The 18,646-nt window shown below is 42.8% G+C and overlaps 1 protein-coding gene across 1 annotated transcript in view; it reads right to left on the bottom strand.

Moving 5' to 3' along the window:
- LOC106590053 (cadherin-12) overlaps window positions 1–18,646 on the bottom strand; it is a 227,034-nt gene that overhangs the window by 81,019 nt on the left and 127,369 nt on the right. Inside the window, exon 3 of the mRNA XM_014180561.2 lies at window positions 800–1,094. Within this exon, the coding sequence (XP_014036036.1) occupies window positions 800–1,094 (295 nt within the window). The remainder of the gene's footprint in view (window positions 1–799; window positions 1,095–18,646) is intronic.

Genomic DNA, 18,646 nt, shown 5'->3' on the forward strand with positions numbered 1-18,646 from the left:
CAGTCCCTCATTTAAAGGAAACAGTCTTTTCGCCAGCAGGTCCTACATTCCTGCCCCTGATTTGGAACACACACACACAGCCTTCCAGCTCTGTTTACCTGCATGGAGTAGAAGACTGGGCCATGTTTTAGATCAGCTTGAAAGGGACCATGGTGATTTTAAAAAGGTACACTCCACAAATCTTTTGTGTGGAGTGTACATTGACTGTACCTTGCTCCATTCAGCGTTTGGAGAGATCTAATATGCTGTTCTCTTCGCCAGGGCTCCATTGCTATTCAGAAGAGGAGCCAATATGAGTGAATTACCTTGATCTGCCTTCCCTGAGGTAGAGAGCATAAAGACAGCCTCGAGCCGCAATGTACTCATGCACTTTGGGCATAACTGGCTCGCTTGCTGAAAAGTCCAAATCTGTGGATCTGTTTTCCTCCCTCTTGTTCTACCTGTGGCTATAACACTCCGTTTCTTATATATTTTTGTACTCTGTCTCGATCTAAAACTCTTTGATAGTTTTTAAATTCTGAGAAAAGCATCTATTTTGTTATGTCAAGTTTGCAGGTAATTGAAGCATTTTGTGATTATGTCTGCATTCCAAATTGCACCCTATTCCTTACATAGTGCTCTACTTTTCTCTGGTCAAAGGTAGTGCACTATCAATCAATCAAATGTATTTATAAAGCCCTTTTTTACATCAGCCGATGTCAGAAAGTGCTATACAGAAACCCAGCCTAAAACCCCAAACAGCAAGCAATGCAGATGTAGAAACAGGACCAACAAAGTCTTTGGTGATATTTCTTCTTACCTACAGGTGACATCTCAGGGACACTGGCTATGTATGGCCCTTCTAGAAACTTTGGCTCATTGTCGTTGATGTCCTGGACCTTGATTACAAACTCTGATTCGGGCTCCAGGGGCCTGTTGGTGTCGATATCGACAGCCTGTGCACGGAGGGTGTAATAAGGCTTCACCTCCCTGTCAAGGCTTCTTAAGGCATGGATGTCCCCGGTCGTTGCGTCAATGGTGAAAATGGAGCCGGCCCCTTCTCCCATGAGAGTGTACTTCACCTCGCTCTCGCCCTTATCCAGATCAGTGTGAAGCTGCAAGACAAGAGGAAAAGGACAGGTTCAGTCAAAACAATGATACTGCTAATGATTCAATAAGACCACTGGGGGAGAACAGTTTCAAGTAAAGGCAGTTCATGAAGCGAGTCGATGGGACTGACTGCACCTACAGAATACAAAGAAAAAACCCTACACAGTAGGATATGTGCTGCTAAAACCACAAACAGTATATATGCCCCAGCTCTAGGGATTTGGGATGTGCATATAATCTACATGACTGCACTCCCAACAATAGGTACATCCAGCACACAGGTACCTTTTCTTCTAAATGTGTCTGCTCTAAGATGGTTGTATGCTCACATTATCAGTGTAATAATGCTCTCAATGCTCTGCTTTAGCATGTGCATGTTTTCCTTAAAGGGATAGCTTGCTGGCAGATACCCATAGACTTTCAGTCATTGCACTAATGCTGGTTAGCATTGGTTCGCAAAACTACAATACCTCTAACTTTGTTCATACTGGACACAGATTCATATCTGACCCTGGGTAAGTTTATAAAGGACCTCATTGCAACAACAAAAAAACTGAAGTATCCCTTTAAGTAAAAAACAAAAACTCCATATCTGCAAAATCTGATTTAGTCTGACAGGTCAGCCTGGGGGGCATATTAACTGGCTTGACCCAGTTCTTTCTCCACTTCACAGTGCAGCTTCTCTTTGTACAATTGCTATGGTTCCATCCCAAATGGCACCCTATTCCCTACATGAAGGGAATATGGCTCCATTTGGGACACAGAGTAGCACCATATCAGAAGGCTTTTCTTTGGCCATATGCGATATACCTGTTGGCATGGAAGTGTTTTTTCCCTGTACAGGACATCAAACCAACAATGTTCATGCAGAAATGACGGCCAATGTGACCCAACATGGACAACATGTTTCCCTCAAGCAAGATGTACTGTAGTTCTCAAGAGCCAACAATAAGTCCCGCAAGAGTGATTTGTTTTTACCACACAGGTACTCACATTGAGTCCAACTCCATGCAAGCAGAAGCAGAGGCGTGTTGCCCAATACACATACCTGTTCCTCACACAATCTAAGAGTTGTGCCCTTCAATGGCTAAATATGTTCAACACAAACTCGGTAAGCCTTCTACCTGCCTCTCCCTCTCATTGTACCTGTATTTGTCCTAGTCTGCTGTACAGTGACGTTTTTAATGCTATGCCCATAAGTAAATCAATTGATGTACCAAAGTGGACTGGATTGTGATTCATTTGGATCAAGTAAGTATAGCTTATTATAGTTTATTCAATGCACATTCCAGCTTATCCAATACAGAAACCCCAGGAGTGACAGTCTTTTTTCAGACACTGCAAATTGATTCATAACTGCACAATTAAAGTTGAAAAATAAATACAACCCCCCCCAAAAAATAATAGGCCCATTCCCCACATTAATTAGAAGCCAAATGTTAAATGATACAAATAAAAAATTCCATTAGGCAAACAATGATAATCAATTATACAAAGACAGTCATTAATGAGGAGGCAGGCAAGTACACTTATTCAACATGCCACAAACTCCAAAGAGCCCAACAGACTAGAGGATAAAAGCTTTTAAGCACTGCAGAAAGATAGTTTTTGTTGATTTGTTGTACAGTACAGTACAGTTAGAAAATAAGTGAAATGTATTTTGTAAGGAAGAACTATCCAACCCAAACCACCCGGCACGTGGGTCGTTTGATTAAAAAACAAACAAAAACAAGCTCAATGCACTTTAAAAGGTTTGAAACCAAATTGAAACTGTAGAAATGATAATGGACCTACATTTATACCATTACTTAACTGTGTCCATCTCGCTAATCATCACCTAAATTAAAGCCAGACGGTCTGGGAGCATTAAAAATTCCTATATTTATTTTACCGTTATTTAACTAGGCAAGTCAGTTAAGAACAAATTCTTATTTTAAATGACTGCCTAGGGACAGTGGGTTTACTGCCTTGTTCAAGGGCAGAACGACAGATTTTTTACCTTGTCAGCTCGGCTACCTGCCACCCCTATATACAGTGCATTTGGAAAGTAATCAGACCCCTTGACTTTTTCCACATTTTGTTACGTTACAGCCTTATTCTAAAATGGATTAAAAAAAGATATATTGTGCAAATTTATAAAAAAATTAAAAAAACTGAAATACATGTATTTAAGTATTTACTCAATACTTTGTTGAAGCACCTTCGGCAGTGATTACAGCCTTCATTCTTCTTGGCACACCTTAATTTGGGAAGTTTCTCCCATTCTTCTCTACAGATCCTCTAAAGCTCTGTCAGGTTGGATGGGGATTGTGACATCACAGCTATTTTCAGGTCTCTCCAGAGATTTCCGATTGGGTTCAAGTAAGTCCCAGCTCTGGCTGGGCCACTCAAGGACATTCAAAGACTCGTCCCGAAGCCCCTCCTGCGTTGTCATGGCTGTCTACTTAGGGTCGTTGTCCTGTTGGAAGATGAACCTTCACCCCAGTCTGAGGTCCTGAGCGCTCCGAAGCAGGTTTTCATCAAGGTTCTCTATGTACTTTGCTCCGTTCATCTTTCCTCAATCCTGACTTGTCTCCCAGTCCCTGCCACTGAAAAACCTCCCAACAGCATGATGCTGCCACCACCAGCATGCTTTACCGTAGTGATGGTACTAGGTTTCCTTCAAATGTGTTCAGGCATTCAGGCGAAAGAGTTCAATCTTGGTTTCATCAGAGACCAGAGAATCTTGTTTCTTTAGGTGGCTTTTGGCAAAAGTGGGCTTTTATGTGCTTTTTACTGAGGAGTGGCTTCCGTCTGGCCACTCTACCATAAAGGCCTGATTGGTGGAGTGCTGCAGAGATAGTTGTCCTTCTGGAAGGTTCTCCCATATCCAAAGAGGAACTATGTAGCTCTTTCAGAGTGACCATCAGGTTCTTGGTCACCTCCCTGACCAAGGCCCTTCTCCCTCGATTTCTTTGTTTGGCCGGGTGGCCAGCTCTAGGAAAAGTTTTGTTGATTAAAACTACTTCAATTTAAGAACGATGGAGGCCACTGTGTTCTTCGGGACCTTCAATGCTGCAGACATTTTTTGGTACCCTTCTCCAGATCTGTGCCTCGACACAATCCTGTCTTGTAGCTTTACGGACAATTCCTTCGACGTCATGGCCGGTTTTTGCTCTGACATGCACTGTCAACTGTGGAACCTTATATAAACAGGTGTATGCCTTTCCAAGTCATGTCCAATCAATTGAATTTACCACAGGTGGACTCCAATCAAGTTGTAGAAACATTTCAAGGATGATCAATTGAAACAGGATGCACCAGAGCTCAATTTCGAGTCTCATAGCAAAGGGTCTGAATACTAATGTAAAAAAGGTATTTCTGTTTTTATTTTTAATACGTTTGCAAACATTTCTTAAAGAACTGTTTTCACTGTGTCATTGTTGAGTGGAAAAAATTATGTAATCAATTTTAGAATAGCGTTGTAACAAAATATGTAAATACTTTCCCAAATCAAATTGTATTGGTCACATACACATGGTTAGCAGATGTTATTGCAAGTGTAGTGAAATGCTTGTGCTTCTAGTTCTGACAGTGCAGCAATATCTAACATGTAATCCAACAATTCCACAACAACTTCCCAATACACACAAATCTAAGTAAAGGAATGGAACAAGAATATATACATATAAATATATGGATGAGCAATGACATAGCGGCATAGGCAAGATGCAATAGATGGTATAAAATACAGTATATACATATGAGATGGGTTTTGCAAGATATGTAAACATTGTTAAATTGGCATTATTAAAGTGACTAGTGATCCATTTATTAAAGTGGCCAATGATTTCAAGTCTAAATGTAGGCAACAGCCTTTCTGTGTTAGTGATGGCTGTTTAGCAGTCGGATGGCCTTGAGATAGAAGCTGTTTTTTGGTCTCTTGGTCCCACCTTTGATGCGCTTGTACTCACCTCACCTTCTGGATGGTAGTGGAGTGAACAGGCAGTGGCTCGGGTGGTTGTTGTCCTTGATGATCTTTTTGGCCTTTCTGTGACGTTGGGTGCTGTAGGTGTCATTGGGCACTGTAGGTGGCAAGTAGTTTGCCCCCGTTGATGCGTTGTGCAGACCACACCACCCTCTGGAGAGTCTTGCGGTTGTGGGCGGTGCATTTGCCGTACCAGCCGGTGATACAGCCCGACAGGATGCTCTCAAATGTGCATCTGTAAAAATGTGTGAGGGTTTTAGGTGACAAGCCACATTTCTTCAGCCTCCTGAGGTTAAAGAGGCACTGTTGCACCTTCTTCACCACACTGTCTGTGTGCGTGGACCATTTCAGTTTGTCCATGATGTGTGCGCCGATGAACATAAAACTTTCCACCTTCTCCACTGCTGTCCCATTGATGTGGATAAGGGGGAGCTCCCTCTGCTGTTTCCTGAAGTCCACGATCATCTCCTTTGTTTTGTTGACGTTGAGTGAGAGGTTGTTTTCCTGAAACCACACTCCAAGTGCCCTCACCTCCTCCCTATAGGCTGTCTCGTCGTTGTTGGTAATCAAGCCTACTACTGTTGTGACGTTTGCAAACGTGATTATTGAGTTGGAGGCGTGCATGGCCACGCAGTCATGGGTGAACAGTGAGTACAGGAGGGGGCTGAGCACGCGCCCTTTGTTGCAACCAAGTGTTGAGGATCAGCGAAGTGGAGATGTTGTGTCCTACCTTCACCACCTGAGGGCGGCCCGTCAGGAAGTCCATGACCCAATTGAACAGGGTTGAGACCCAGGACCTCAAGCTTAATGATGAGCTTGGAGTGTGCTATGGTGTTGAATGCTAAGCCATAGTCAATGAACAGCATTCTTACATCGGTATTCCTATGGGATAGGACAGTGTGCATTGTGATGGTGATTGCATCGTCTGTGGACCTATTTTTTAAAATGTATTTATTTTTATTTCACATTTATTTAACAAGGTAGGCAAGTTGAGAACAAGTTCTCATTTACAATTGCGACCTGGCCAAGATAAAGCAAAGCAGTTCGACAACATACAACAACACAGAGTTACACATGGAGTAAAACAAACATACAGTCAATAATACAGTAGAAAAATACGTCAATAAACAATGTGAGCAAATGAGGTGAGATAAGGGAGGTAAAGGCAAAAAACGGCCCTGGTGGCAAAGTAAATACAATATAGCAAGTAAAACACTGGAATGGTAGATTTGTAGTAGAAGAAAGTGCAAAGTAGAAATAGAAATAATGGGGTGCAAAGGAGCAAAATAAATTAAATAAATAAATACAGTAGGGGAAGCGGTAGTTGTTTGGGCTAAATTATAGATGGGCTATGTACAGGTGCAGTGATCTGTGAGCTGCTCTGACAGCTGGTGCTTAAAGCTAGTGAGGGAGATAAGTGTTTCCAGTTTCAGAGATTTTTGTAGTTCGTTCCAGTCATTGGCAGCAGAGAACTGGAAGGAGAGACAGCCAAAGGAGGAATTGGCTTTGGGGGTGACCAGAGAGATATACATGCTGGAGCGCGTGCTACAGGTGGGTGCTGCTATGGTGACCAGTGGCGGAGATAAGGGGGGACTTTACCTAGCAGGGTCTTGTAGATGACCTGGAGCCAGTGGGTTTGGCGATGATTATGAAGCGAAGGCCAGCCAACGAGAGCGTACAGGTCGCAGTGGTAGGTAGTATATGGGGCTTTGGTGACAAAACGGATGGCACTGTGATAGACTGCATCCAGTTTGTTGAGTAGGGTATTGGAGGCTATTTTGTAAATGACATCGCCGAAGTCGAGGATCGGTAGGATGGTCAGTTTTACGACGGTATGATTGGCAGCATGAGTGAAGGATGTTTGTTGCAAAATAGGAAGCCAATTCTAGATTTAACTTTGGATTGGAGATGTTTGATGTGAGTCTGGAAGGACAGTTTACAGTCTAACCAGACACCTAGGTATTTGTAGTTGTCCACATATTCTAAGTCAGAACCGTCCAGAGTAGTGATGCTGGACAGGCGGGCAGGTGCAGGCAGCAATCGGTTGAAGAGCATGCATTTAGTTTTACTTGTATTTAGGAGCTGTTGGAGGCCACGGAAGGAGAGTTGTATGGCATTGAAGCTCGTCTGGAGGGTTGTTAACCTGTTGGGTCTAGGGGGCAGCATTTGCACGTCTGGATAAAAAAAATGTACCCGATTTAATCTGGTTACTAATCCTACCCAGTAACTAGAATATGCATATACTTATTATATATGGATAGAAAACACTCTAAAGTTTCCAAAACTGTTTGAATGGTGTCTGTGAGTATAACAGAACTCATTTGGCAGGCAAAACCCTGAGACATTTTCTGACAGGAAGTGGATACCTGATGTGTTGTATTGACTTTAAACCTATCCCATTGAAAAACACAGGGGTTTAGGAATATTTTGGCACTTCCTATTGCTTCCACTAGATGTCACCAGCCTTTACAAAGTGTTTTGAGTCTTCTGGAGGGAGATCTGACCGAACAAGAGCCATGGAACGGTGATGTCCCATTAGACACCTGGCGCGCTACTTCATGTTGGGTACCCTCGTTCCAATACGTTATAAAAGAGTATGCATTCGTCCACCTTGAATATTATTCATGTTCTGGTTAAAAAGGCCCTAATGATTTATGCTATACAACGTTTGACATGTTTGAACGAACGGAAATATATTTTTTCCCCTCGTTCATGACGAGAAGTCCGGCTGGCTTACATCATGTGCTAACGAGACGGAGATTTTTGGACATAAATGATGAGCTTTTTTGAACAAAACTACATTCGTTATGGACCTGTGATACCTGGAAGTGACATCTGATGAAGAGAATCAAAGGTAATGGATTATTTACATAGTATTTTCGATTTTAGATCTCCCCAACATGACGTCTAGTCTGTATCGCAACGCGTATTTTTCTGGGCACAGTGCTCAGATTATTGCAAAGTGTGATTTCCCAGTAAGGTTATTTTTAAATCTGGCAAGTTGATTGCGTTCAAAAGATGTAAATCTATAATTCTTTAAATGACAATATAATATTTTACCAATGTTTTCTAATTTTAATTATTTAATTTGTGACGCTGACTTGACTGCCGGTTATTGGAGGGAAACGATTTCCTCAACATCAATGCCATAGTAAAACGCTGTTTTTGGATATAAATATCAACTTGATAGAACTAAAAATGCATGCATTGTCTAACATAATGTCCTAGGAGTGTCATCTGATGGAGATTGTAAAAGGTTAGTGTATCATTTTAGCTGGTTTTATGGTTTTGGTGACCCTGTCTTTGACTTGACAAAACATTACACACAACTCTTGTAAATGTACTGTCCTAACATACTCTAAATTTATGCTTTCGCCGTAAAACCTTTTTGAAATCGTAAAACGTGGTTAGATTAAGGAGATGTTTATCTTTCAAATGGTGTAACATAGTTGTATTTTTGAAAAATTTGAATTTTGACATTTATTTGGATTCAAATTTGCCGCTCTTGAAATGCACCTGCTGTTGATGGAGTGCACCACGGGTGGCACGCTAGCGTCCCACCTAGCCCCAAGAGGTTAACACAGTGTCCAAAGAAGGGCCAGAAGTATACATAATGGTGTCGTCTGCGTAGAGGTGGATCAGAGAATCACCAGCAGCGAGAGCAACATCATTGATGTATATAGAGAAAAGAGTCGGCCCGAGAATTGAACCCTGTGGCACCCCCATAGAGACTGCCAGAGGTCCGGACAACAGGCCCTCCGATTTGACACACTGAACTCTATCAGAGAAGTAGTTGGTGAACCAGGCGATGCAATCGTTTGAGAAACCAAGGCTATTGAGTCTGCCGATGAGGATGTGGTGATTGACAGAGTCGAAAGCTTTGGCCAGGTCAATGAATACGGCAGCACAGTATTGTTTCTTATCGATGGCGGTTACGATATCATTTAGGACCTTGAGCGTGTCTGAGGTTCACCCATGACCAGCTCTGAAACCTGATTGCATAGCGGAGAAGGTACGGTGGGATTCGAAATGGTCGGTAATCTGTTTGTTGACTTGGCTTTCGAAGACCTTAGAAAGGCATGGTAGGATGGATATAGGTCTGTAGCAATTTGGGTCAAGAGTGTCCCCTCCTTTGAAGAGGGGGATGACAGCAGCTGCTTTCCAATCTATGGGAATCTCAGACGACACGAAAGAGAGGTTGAACAGGCTAGTAATAGGGGTTGTAATAATTTAAGCATTTATTTTAAGAAAGGGTCCAGATTGTCTAGCCCGGCTGATTTGTAGGGGTCCAGATTTTGCAGCTCTTTCAGAACATCAGCTGAATGGATTTGGGAGAAGGAGAAATGGGGAAGGCTTGGGCGAGTAGCTGTGGGGGGCGCAGTGCTGTTGACTGCAGTAGGGGTAGCCAGGTGGAAACCATGGCCAGCCGTAGAAAAATGCTTATTGAAATTCTCAATTATAGTGGGTTCAGGTTACGTCGCGACGGAGGGGCCAGTTGGATAACTCCCTCGGGCAGATAACGTCGGTGGTCCAGTCGTGTAGGCACGATGGGGCTCCGCATCGGCAGTAAAAAAACAGGTCCGGATAGGTGGTTGTAGCCCAGGAGTGGCTGAAGGAACTCTTCAGCTGGCTAAAATTGGCAAGTGTGAGAGGCAGCCCCAAGAAATGTTTTGGGGGGGGCACACGGGAAGAGTAGCTAGGTCAGGTAATAGACCAAAGCCAACTCTACCCTCATAGATATCATCCTAACCAACTTACCCTCTAAATACACCTCTGCTGTTTTCAACCAAGATCTCAGCGATCACTGCCTCATTGCCTGCATCCGTAATGGGTCAGCGGTCAAACAACCTCCACTCATCATGTCAAATGCTCCATGAAACATTTCAGCGAGCAAGCCTTTCTAATCGACCTGGCCCTGGTATCCTGGAAGGATATTGACCTCATCCCGTCAGTAGAGGATGCCTGGTTATTTAAAAAAAATTCCTTCCTCACCATCTTAAATAAGCATGCCCCATTCAAAAAATGTAGAACCAGGAACAGATATAGCCCTCGGTTCTCCCCAGACCTGACTGCCCTTAACCAACACAAAAACATCCTGTGGCGTTCTGCATTAGCATCGAACAGTCCCCGTGATATGCAACTTTTCAGGGAAGTTAGAAACCAATATACACAGGCCATTAGAAAAGCCAAGGCTAGCTTTTTCAAACAGAAATTTGCTTCCTGCAACACAAATTCAAAAAAGTTCTGGGACATTGTAAAGTCCATGGAGAATAAGAACACCTCCTCCCAAATGCCCACTGCACTGAGGATAGGAAACTCTGTCACCACCGATAAACCCACTATAATTGAGAATTTCAATAAGCATTGTTCTACGGCTGGCCATGCTTTCCGCCTGGCTACCCCTACTGCAGTCAACAGCACTGCGCCCCCCACAGCTACTCGCCCAAGCCTTCCCCATTTCTCCTTCTCCCAAATCCATTCAGCTGATGTTCTGAAAGAGCTGCAAAATCTGGACCCCTACATATCAGCCGGGCTAGACAATCTGGACCCTTTCTTAAAATAAATGCTGAAATTATTGCAACCCCTATTACTAGCCTGTTCAACCTCTCTTTCGTGTCGTCTGAGATTCCCATAGATTGGAAAGCAGCTGCTGTCATCCCCCTCTTCAAAGGAGGGGACACTCTTGACCCAAATTGCTACAGACCTACATCCATCCTACCATGCCTTTCTAAGGTCTTCGAAAGCCAAGTCAACAAACAGATTACCGACCATTTCGAATCCCACCGCACCTTCTCCGCTATGCAATCTGGTTTCAGAGCTGGTCATGGGTGCACCTCAGCCACGCTAAAGGTCCTAAACGATATCGTAACTGCCATCATTAAGAAACAATACTGTGCTGCCGTATTCATTGACCTGGCCAAAGCTTTCGACTCTGTCAATCACCACATCCTCATCGGCAGACTCAATAGCCTTGGTTTCTCAAATGATTGCATCGCCTGGTTCACCAAATACTTCTCTGATAGAGTTCAGTGTGTCAAATCGGAGGGCCTGTTGTCCGGACCTCTGGCAGTCTCTATGGGGGTGCCACAGGGTTCAATTCTCGGGCCGACTCTTTTCTCTATATACATCAACGATGTTGCTCTCGCTGCTGGTGATTATCTGATCCACCTCTACACAGACGACACCATTCTGTATACTTCTGGCCTTCTTGGACACTGTGTTAACAACCCTCCAGAAGAGCTTCAATGCCATACAACTCTCCTTCCGTGGCCTCCAACTGCTCCTAAATACAAGTAAAACTAAATGTATGCTCTTCAACCGATCGCTGCCTGCACCTGCCCACCTGTCCAGCATCACTACTCTGGACGGTTCTGACTTAGAATATGTGGACAACTAGAAATACCTAGGTGTCTGGTTAGACTGTAAACTCTCCTTCCAGACTCACATCAAACATCTCCAATCCAAAGTTAAATCTAGAATTGGCTTCCTATTTTGCAACAAAGCATCCTTCACTCATGCTGCCAAACATACCCTCGTAAAACTGACCATCCTACCGATCCTCGACTTCGGCGATGTCATTTACAAAATAGCCTCCAATACCCTACTCAACAAACTAGATGCAGTCTATCACAGTGCCATCCGTTTTGTCACCAAAGCCCCATATACTACCCACCACTGTGACCTGTACGCTCTCGTTGACTGGCCTTCGCTTCATAATCATCGCCAAACCCACTGGCTCCAGGTCATCTACAAGACCCTGCTAGGTAAAGTCCCCCCTTATCTCCGCCACTGGTCACCATAGCAGCACCCACCTGTAGCACGCGCTCCAGCATGTATATCTCTCTGGTCACCCCAAAAGCCAATTCCTCCTTTGGCTGTCTCTCCTTCCAGTTCTCTGCTGCCAATGACTGGAACGAACTACAAAAATCTCTGAAACTGGAAACACTTATCTCCCTCACTAGCTTTAAGCACCAGCTGTCAGAGCAGCTCACAGATCACTGCACCTGTACATAGCCCATCTATAATTTAGCCCAAACAACTACCGCTTCCCCTACTGTATTTATTTATTTAATTTATTTTGCTCCTTTGCACCCCATTATTTCTATTTCTACTTTGCACTTTCTTCTACTACAAATCTACCATTCCAGTGTTTTACTTGCTATATTGTATTTACTTTGCCACCATGGCCGTTTTTTGCCTTTACCTCCCTTATCTCACCTCATTTGCTCACATTGTATATAGACGTATTTAATTTATGTTAGCTCCAGGACCGACGTTTGCCAATAGTCACTCAGGTAGTAGCTAGCTCGCTGCAAGATCCAGGTGTGAATGTCCAGAGCCTGCGGTAGAAATCCGGGGATATGGAGAGAGAATAGGTCCCGTATGCTCTGGTCTGAGTCGCGCTGTACAAAAACTGGCGATAGCTTTTCGAGCTAATGGATAGCTGAGGACCGCTAACCATGGCTAGCTGAACTCCAACGTTAGCCAGTGAAATGGCTGACTTCTGGCTAGCTTCTGTTGTGGATTTCAGATTTGAGGTAAATAATACTTTCTTTTTTTTAATTGGTGAGGCGCGTTGCAGGAGAGTGTTTTGAGGTTGAGTTTTTAGAAAAAAATATGTAAAAAGATATGCGAAGAAAATATGTAAATATATATATATATACACGGGACACGACAGGAGGAGAACAAAGAACGTCTGAACTGCTACACCATCTTGGAAAGGGGCGGTAAGCAAATTGAAGTAGGTCTAGGGCAGGGGTGGGCAATTCCAGTCTTCGAGGGCCTGATTGGTGTCAAAGTTTTGCCCCAACCCCAGCTAACACACCTGACTCCAATAACCACCTAATCATGATCTTCAGTTTAGAATTAATCAGGCCCTCGAGGACTGGAGTTGCCCTCCCATGGTCTAGGATGACAGGTAAGGTGGAGGTGATATGATCCTTGACTAGTCTCTCAAAGCACTTCATGATGACAGAAGTGAGTGCTACGGGGCGATAGTCATTTAGTTCAGTTACCTTTGCCTTCTTGGGTGCAGGAACAATGGTGGCCATCTTGAAGCATGTGGGGACAGCAGACTGGGATAGGGATAGATTGAAAATGTCCGTAAACACACCAGCCAGCTGGTCTGCGCATGCTCTGAAGACACGGCTCGAGAAGCCGTCTGGGCCGGCAGCCTTGCGAGGGTCAACACATTTAAAATGTCTCACTCACATCGGCCACGGAGAAGGAGAGCCCACAGGCTTTGGTAGCGGGCCGTGTCGGTGGCACTGTATTATCCTCAAAGCGGGCAAAGAAGGTGTTTAGTTTGTCTGGAAGCAAGACGTCAGTGTCCGTGACGTGGCTGTTTTTCCTTTTGTAGTCCGTGACTCTCTGTAGACCTTGCAACATACGTCTCGTGTCTGAGCCATTGAATTACGACTCCACATTGTCTCTAAACTGACATGTCGCTTGTTTGATTGCCTTGTGGAGGGGAATAACCACACTGTTTGTATTTGGCCATATTCCCAGTCACCTTTCCATGGTTAAATGCGGTGGTTCTCGCTTTCAGTTTTGCACGAATGCTGCCATCGATCCACGGTTTCTGGTTAGGGTAGGTTTTAATAGTCACAGTTGGTACATCTGCTATACACTTCCTTATAAACTCACTCACCGAATCAGTGTATATGTCAATATTATTCTCTGAGGCTACCTGGAACATGTCCCAGTCCGCGTGATCAAAACAATCTTGAAGCGTGGATTTCGATTGGTCAGACCAGTGTTGAATAGTCCTTAGCATGGGTACATCCTGTTTGAGTTTCTGCCTATAAGAAGGGAGAAGTAAAATGGAGTCGTGGTCAGATTTGTCAAAAGGAGGGCGGGGGAGGGCCTTGTATGCATCGCGGAAGTTAGAGTAGCAGTGATCCAGTGTTTTACAAGAGCGAGTGCTACAGTCAACATGCTGATCAAAATTAGGTAGCATTGTCCTCAAATTTGCTTTGTTCAAATCCCCAGAGACAATAAATGCAGCCTTAGGATATATGGTTTCCAGTTTGCATAAAGTCCAGTGAAGTTCCTTGAGGGTTGTCTGGGTATCGGCTTGAGGGGGGATATACACGGCTGTGACGATAACCGAGGAGAATTCCCTTGGGAGATAATACGGTCGGCATTTGATTGTGAGGAATTCTAGGTCAGTTGATCAAAAGGACTTCAGTTCCTGTATGTTGTTACAATTGCACCATGAGTCGTTAACCTGTTAGGGCTAGGGGGCAGTATTGACACGGCTGGATAAAAAACATACCCGATTTAATCTGGTTACCACTCCTACCCAGTAACTAGAATATGCATATACTTATTACATATGGATAGAAAACACCGTAAATTTTCTAAAACTGTTTGAATGGTGTCTGTGAGTATAACAGAACTCAAATGGCAGGTCAAAACCTGAGAGATTCCTTTACAGGAAGTGGCCTGTCTGACCATTTGTTGAACTTCTTTTCCATCTCTATCATTTACTAAGGATCTCTGCTCTAACGTGACACTTCCCACGTCGTCCATAGGCGCTCAGAGCCCGGGAAAAAACAGAATGTCGTCATTCCAGCCCCAGGCTGAAACACATTATCGCCTTTCTCAAGTGGCCGATCAAGGGACACTGGGCTTATGCGCGTGACCCCGACCGCCCCCGCCTTTGGGATTTTTTTCCTCTGTTTGCCGAAAAGGAGATTCCCTGTCGGAATATTATCGCTTTTCTACGAGAAAAATGTCGTAAAAATTGATTTTAAACAGCGGTTGACATGCTTCGAAGTACGGTAATGGAATATTTAGAATTTTATTGTCACGAATTGCGCCATGCGCGCGACACTTCTTTACTATTTCGGATAGTGTCTGGAACGCACGAACAAAACGCCGCTATTCAGATATAACGATGGATTATTTTGGACCAAACCAACATTTGTTATTGAAGTAGCAGTCCTGGGTGTGCATTCTGACGAAGACAACAAAAGGTAATCAAACTTTTATAATAGTAAATATGATTATGGTGAGTGCTAAACTTGCCGGGTGTCTAAATAGCGAGCCCGTGATGCCTGGGCTATGTACTTAGAATATTGCAAAATGTGCTTTCACCAAAAGCTATTTTAAAATCGGACATATCGAGTGCATAGAGGAGGTCTGTATCTATAATTCTTAAAATAATTGTTATGCTTTTTGTGAACGTTTATCGTGAGTAATTTAGTAAAATGTTAGCGAATTCCCCGGAAGTTTGCGGGGGTATGCTAGTTCTGAACGTCACATGCTAATGTAAAAAGCTGGTTTTTGATATAAATATGAACTTGATTGAACAAAACATGCATGTATTGTATAACATAATGTCCTAGGGTTGTCATCTGATGAAGATCATCAAAGGTGAGTGCTGCATTTAGCTGTCTTCTGGGTTTTGGTGACATTATATGCTGGCTTGAAAAATGGGTGTCTGATTATTTATGGCTTGGTACTCTGCTGACATAATCTAATGTTTTGCTTTCGTTGTAAAGCCTTTTTGAAATCGGACAGTGTGGTTAGATTAACGAGAGTCTTGTCTTTAAATGGCTGTAAAATAGTCATATGTTTGAGAAATTGAAGTAATAGGATTTTTAAGGTTTTGAAAATCGCGCCACAAGCGTCCCACCTAGCCCATAGAGGTTAATCATGAAACATACACCCCCGCCTTTCTTCTTCCAGGAGAGATGCTTATTCCTGTCGGCGCAACGCACAAAGAATCCAGGTGGCTGTATCAACTCCGACAGCATATCCCGAGAGAGCCATGTTTGCGTGAAACAGAGTATGTTACAATCCCTGATGTCTCTCTGGAAAGCAACCCTTGCCCTAATTCTGTCTACCTTGTTATCTAGAGACAGGACATTAGTGAGAAATATACTCATAAGCGGTGGGTGGTGTGCACGCCTCTGAAGTCTGACCAGAAGACCGCTCTCTCTACCTATTCTCCGGTGTTGTTGTTTTGGGTCAGCCTCTGGAATCAGTTCAAATGCCCTGGGTGGTTCAGACAAAGGACCCGCTTTGGGAATCCGTATTCCTGGTCGTACTGCTGGTAAGTTTACTTCGCTCTGATATCCAATAGTTCTTCCTGGCTGTATGTAATAACACTTAAGATTTTCTGGGCTAAAAATGTAAGAAATAATACCTAAAAAAACAAAATACTGCAAAGTTTCCTAAGGACTAGAAGTGAAGCTGCCATCTCTGTCGGCGCCATCTTGTGAATCCGAATGCACTGTATTGCTAATTTTGACAATGAAGAAATATTTTAAAAAATCTATGCAGCCCTCCGGACCTTGTGGGAAAAGGAATGCGGGCCCTGGGGAAAAATGAGTTTGACACCAATGATCTACCGGTTCTGCCTCAGTGCATTTTTTTCCAAGTTTTAACACACTAATCAATAAAATGCAGACCTATGTACGCTGCGTTCAATTTATCACATTAGTAAATCCCATTTGTACACTTCTGTTTGCCTTTTTGGGATTTACACAATGTTATCATTTTGTAAATCCTAAAAAGGCAAAAAACTATTAAAATTGCACACTCCATATATAAAATCCCAGAAATGTAATATGTATTTACCAACGTTTCGGTATCACTGTGCCTTCCCCCCGAAAAGGCAAACAGAAATCGGTTTAACAAAATCAAAACATTCATAGAGAGAGAAGCGATAATATACATGAGCGATGAAGCAGCCCTATCTGAAGGGGTTTTAAGGTTTGCTGAGGGGTAGTTTAGACAGACAGTGAGACTACGTCCCAAATGGCACCATTTTCCCTATATAGTGCACTACTTTTGAATAGAGGCCCTGGTCCAAAGTAGTGCACTATAAAGGCAATGGAGTGCCATTTGGTAAGCAACCTATGGAACTATGCCAAGATTTAATGCCATACATAAACATATTCTAGATACCTGAGATACATGTTTGGAATATACAACATGACTAGCTACGAGAATAATACTGTTTTTTAACTTGATCAGAGATAATCCATATTGAGTTGGTGCATTGCAGGGTATCAGACAGATATTAGCCCCTTGATGCTACACACTTTCTTCCTCACTATAGGTACAATTAGCGAGATGCTCTGCTCTTGTTGATACCATGCAGCTATAATAACAAACATGTAGTCAGAATAATAATAATAATCATATCGTCAAATTAATACAATTTTAGCTTGTTATAAAGATAATGTTTGATTGCTCACCATGGACAAGTGCAGTCACTGAGGGCAAAGTAGAAGTATGTATTCGAAATATGCCAGCGGTATAACATGACAAAATGCACAGTAAACATATAATTGACCCATCTAGTCTGTTTTAGACATGAAAATACAGTATTACCATGTGGAGCTGGTTTATACAGTTAAGAAGAGATTCTGAAGGGCCATCTTAATAATGCCCTGTGTGAATAGTGTGTTACAGTGCATGCATATTGTTTTACTGACGATGCTGTAATACTACAGTTAATCACAAATGGCACCCTATAGACCCCTTTCAGCTCTGATCAAAAGTAGTACACTAGGGAGTAAGGTGCCATTTGGGAAGCAGTTATTCAACTCTGCAGAAATCGGGCTAATAAAATTAAAACATTCACAGAGAGAGAGGCGATAATATACATGAGCAATGAAGCAGCCCTATCTGAAGGGGTTTTATGGTTTGCTGAGGGGTAGTTTAGACAGACAGTGAGACAACGTCCCAAATGGCACCATATTCCCTATATAGTGCACTACTTTTGACTAGAGACCCTGGTCCAAAGTAGTGCACTATAAAGGCAATGGAGTGCCATTTGGTAAGCAACCTGTGGAACTATGCCAAGATTTATTGCCATACATAAACATATTCTAGATACCTGAGATACATGTTTGGAATATACAACATGACTAGCTACGAGAATAATACGGTTTTTAATTTGATCAGAGATAATCCATATTGAGTTGGTGCATTGCAGGGTATCAGACGGGTATTAGCCCCTTGATGCAACACACTTTCTTCCTCACAATAGGTACAATTAGCGAGATGCTCCGCTCTTGTTGACACCATGCAGCTATAATAACAAACATGTAGTCAGAATAATAATTATAATCATATCGTCAAATGTTTATTTTAAGAGATTAATAAAATTTTAGCTTGTTATAATGATAATGTTTGATTGCTCACCGTCAACAAGTGCAGTCAGAGGGCAAAGTAGAAGTATGTATTCGAAATATCCCAGCAGTATAACATGACAAAATGCACAGTAAACATATAATTGACCCATCTTGTCACGTTCGTCGTAAAGATGGGACCAAAATGCAGCGGGAATGTGTATGCTCATCTTCTTCTTTATTTAAAGAAAGAACGTGATACAAAACACTGAAACAAAACAACGACAAAAAAACTGTCTCGTAAGGTCAACATGACTACACAGAGAAACAACTACCCACAAATCCCATGGACAAAACACCCCTATTAAAAAGGACATTCAATTAGAGGCAACGAGAAGCAGCTGCCTCCAATTGAAGGTCAAACCAATAAACTAGATGTAGAAATAGAAAACCTAGAACGAACATAGAAATACACTAACATAGAACATTAACCAAAAAA

Source organism: Salmo salar, chromosome ssa29 (genome assembly GCF_905237065.1).
Source record: "Salmo salar chromosome ssa29, Ssal_v3.1, whole genome shotgun sequence".
NCBI classification, from domain to species: domain Eukaryota; kingdom Metazoa; phylum Chordata; class Actinopteri; order Salmoniformes; family Salmonidae; genus Salmo; species Salmo salar.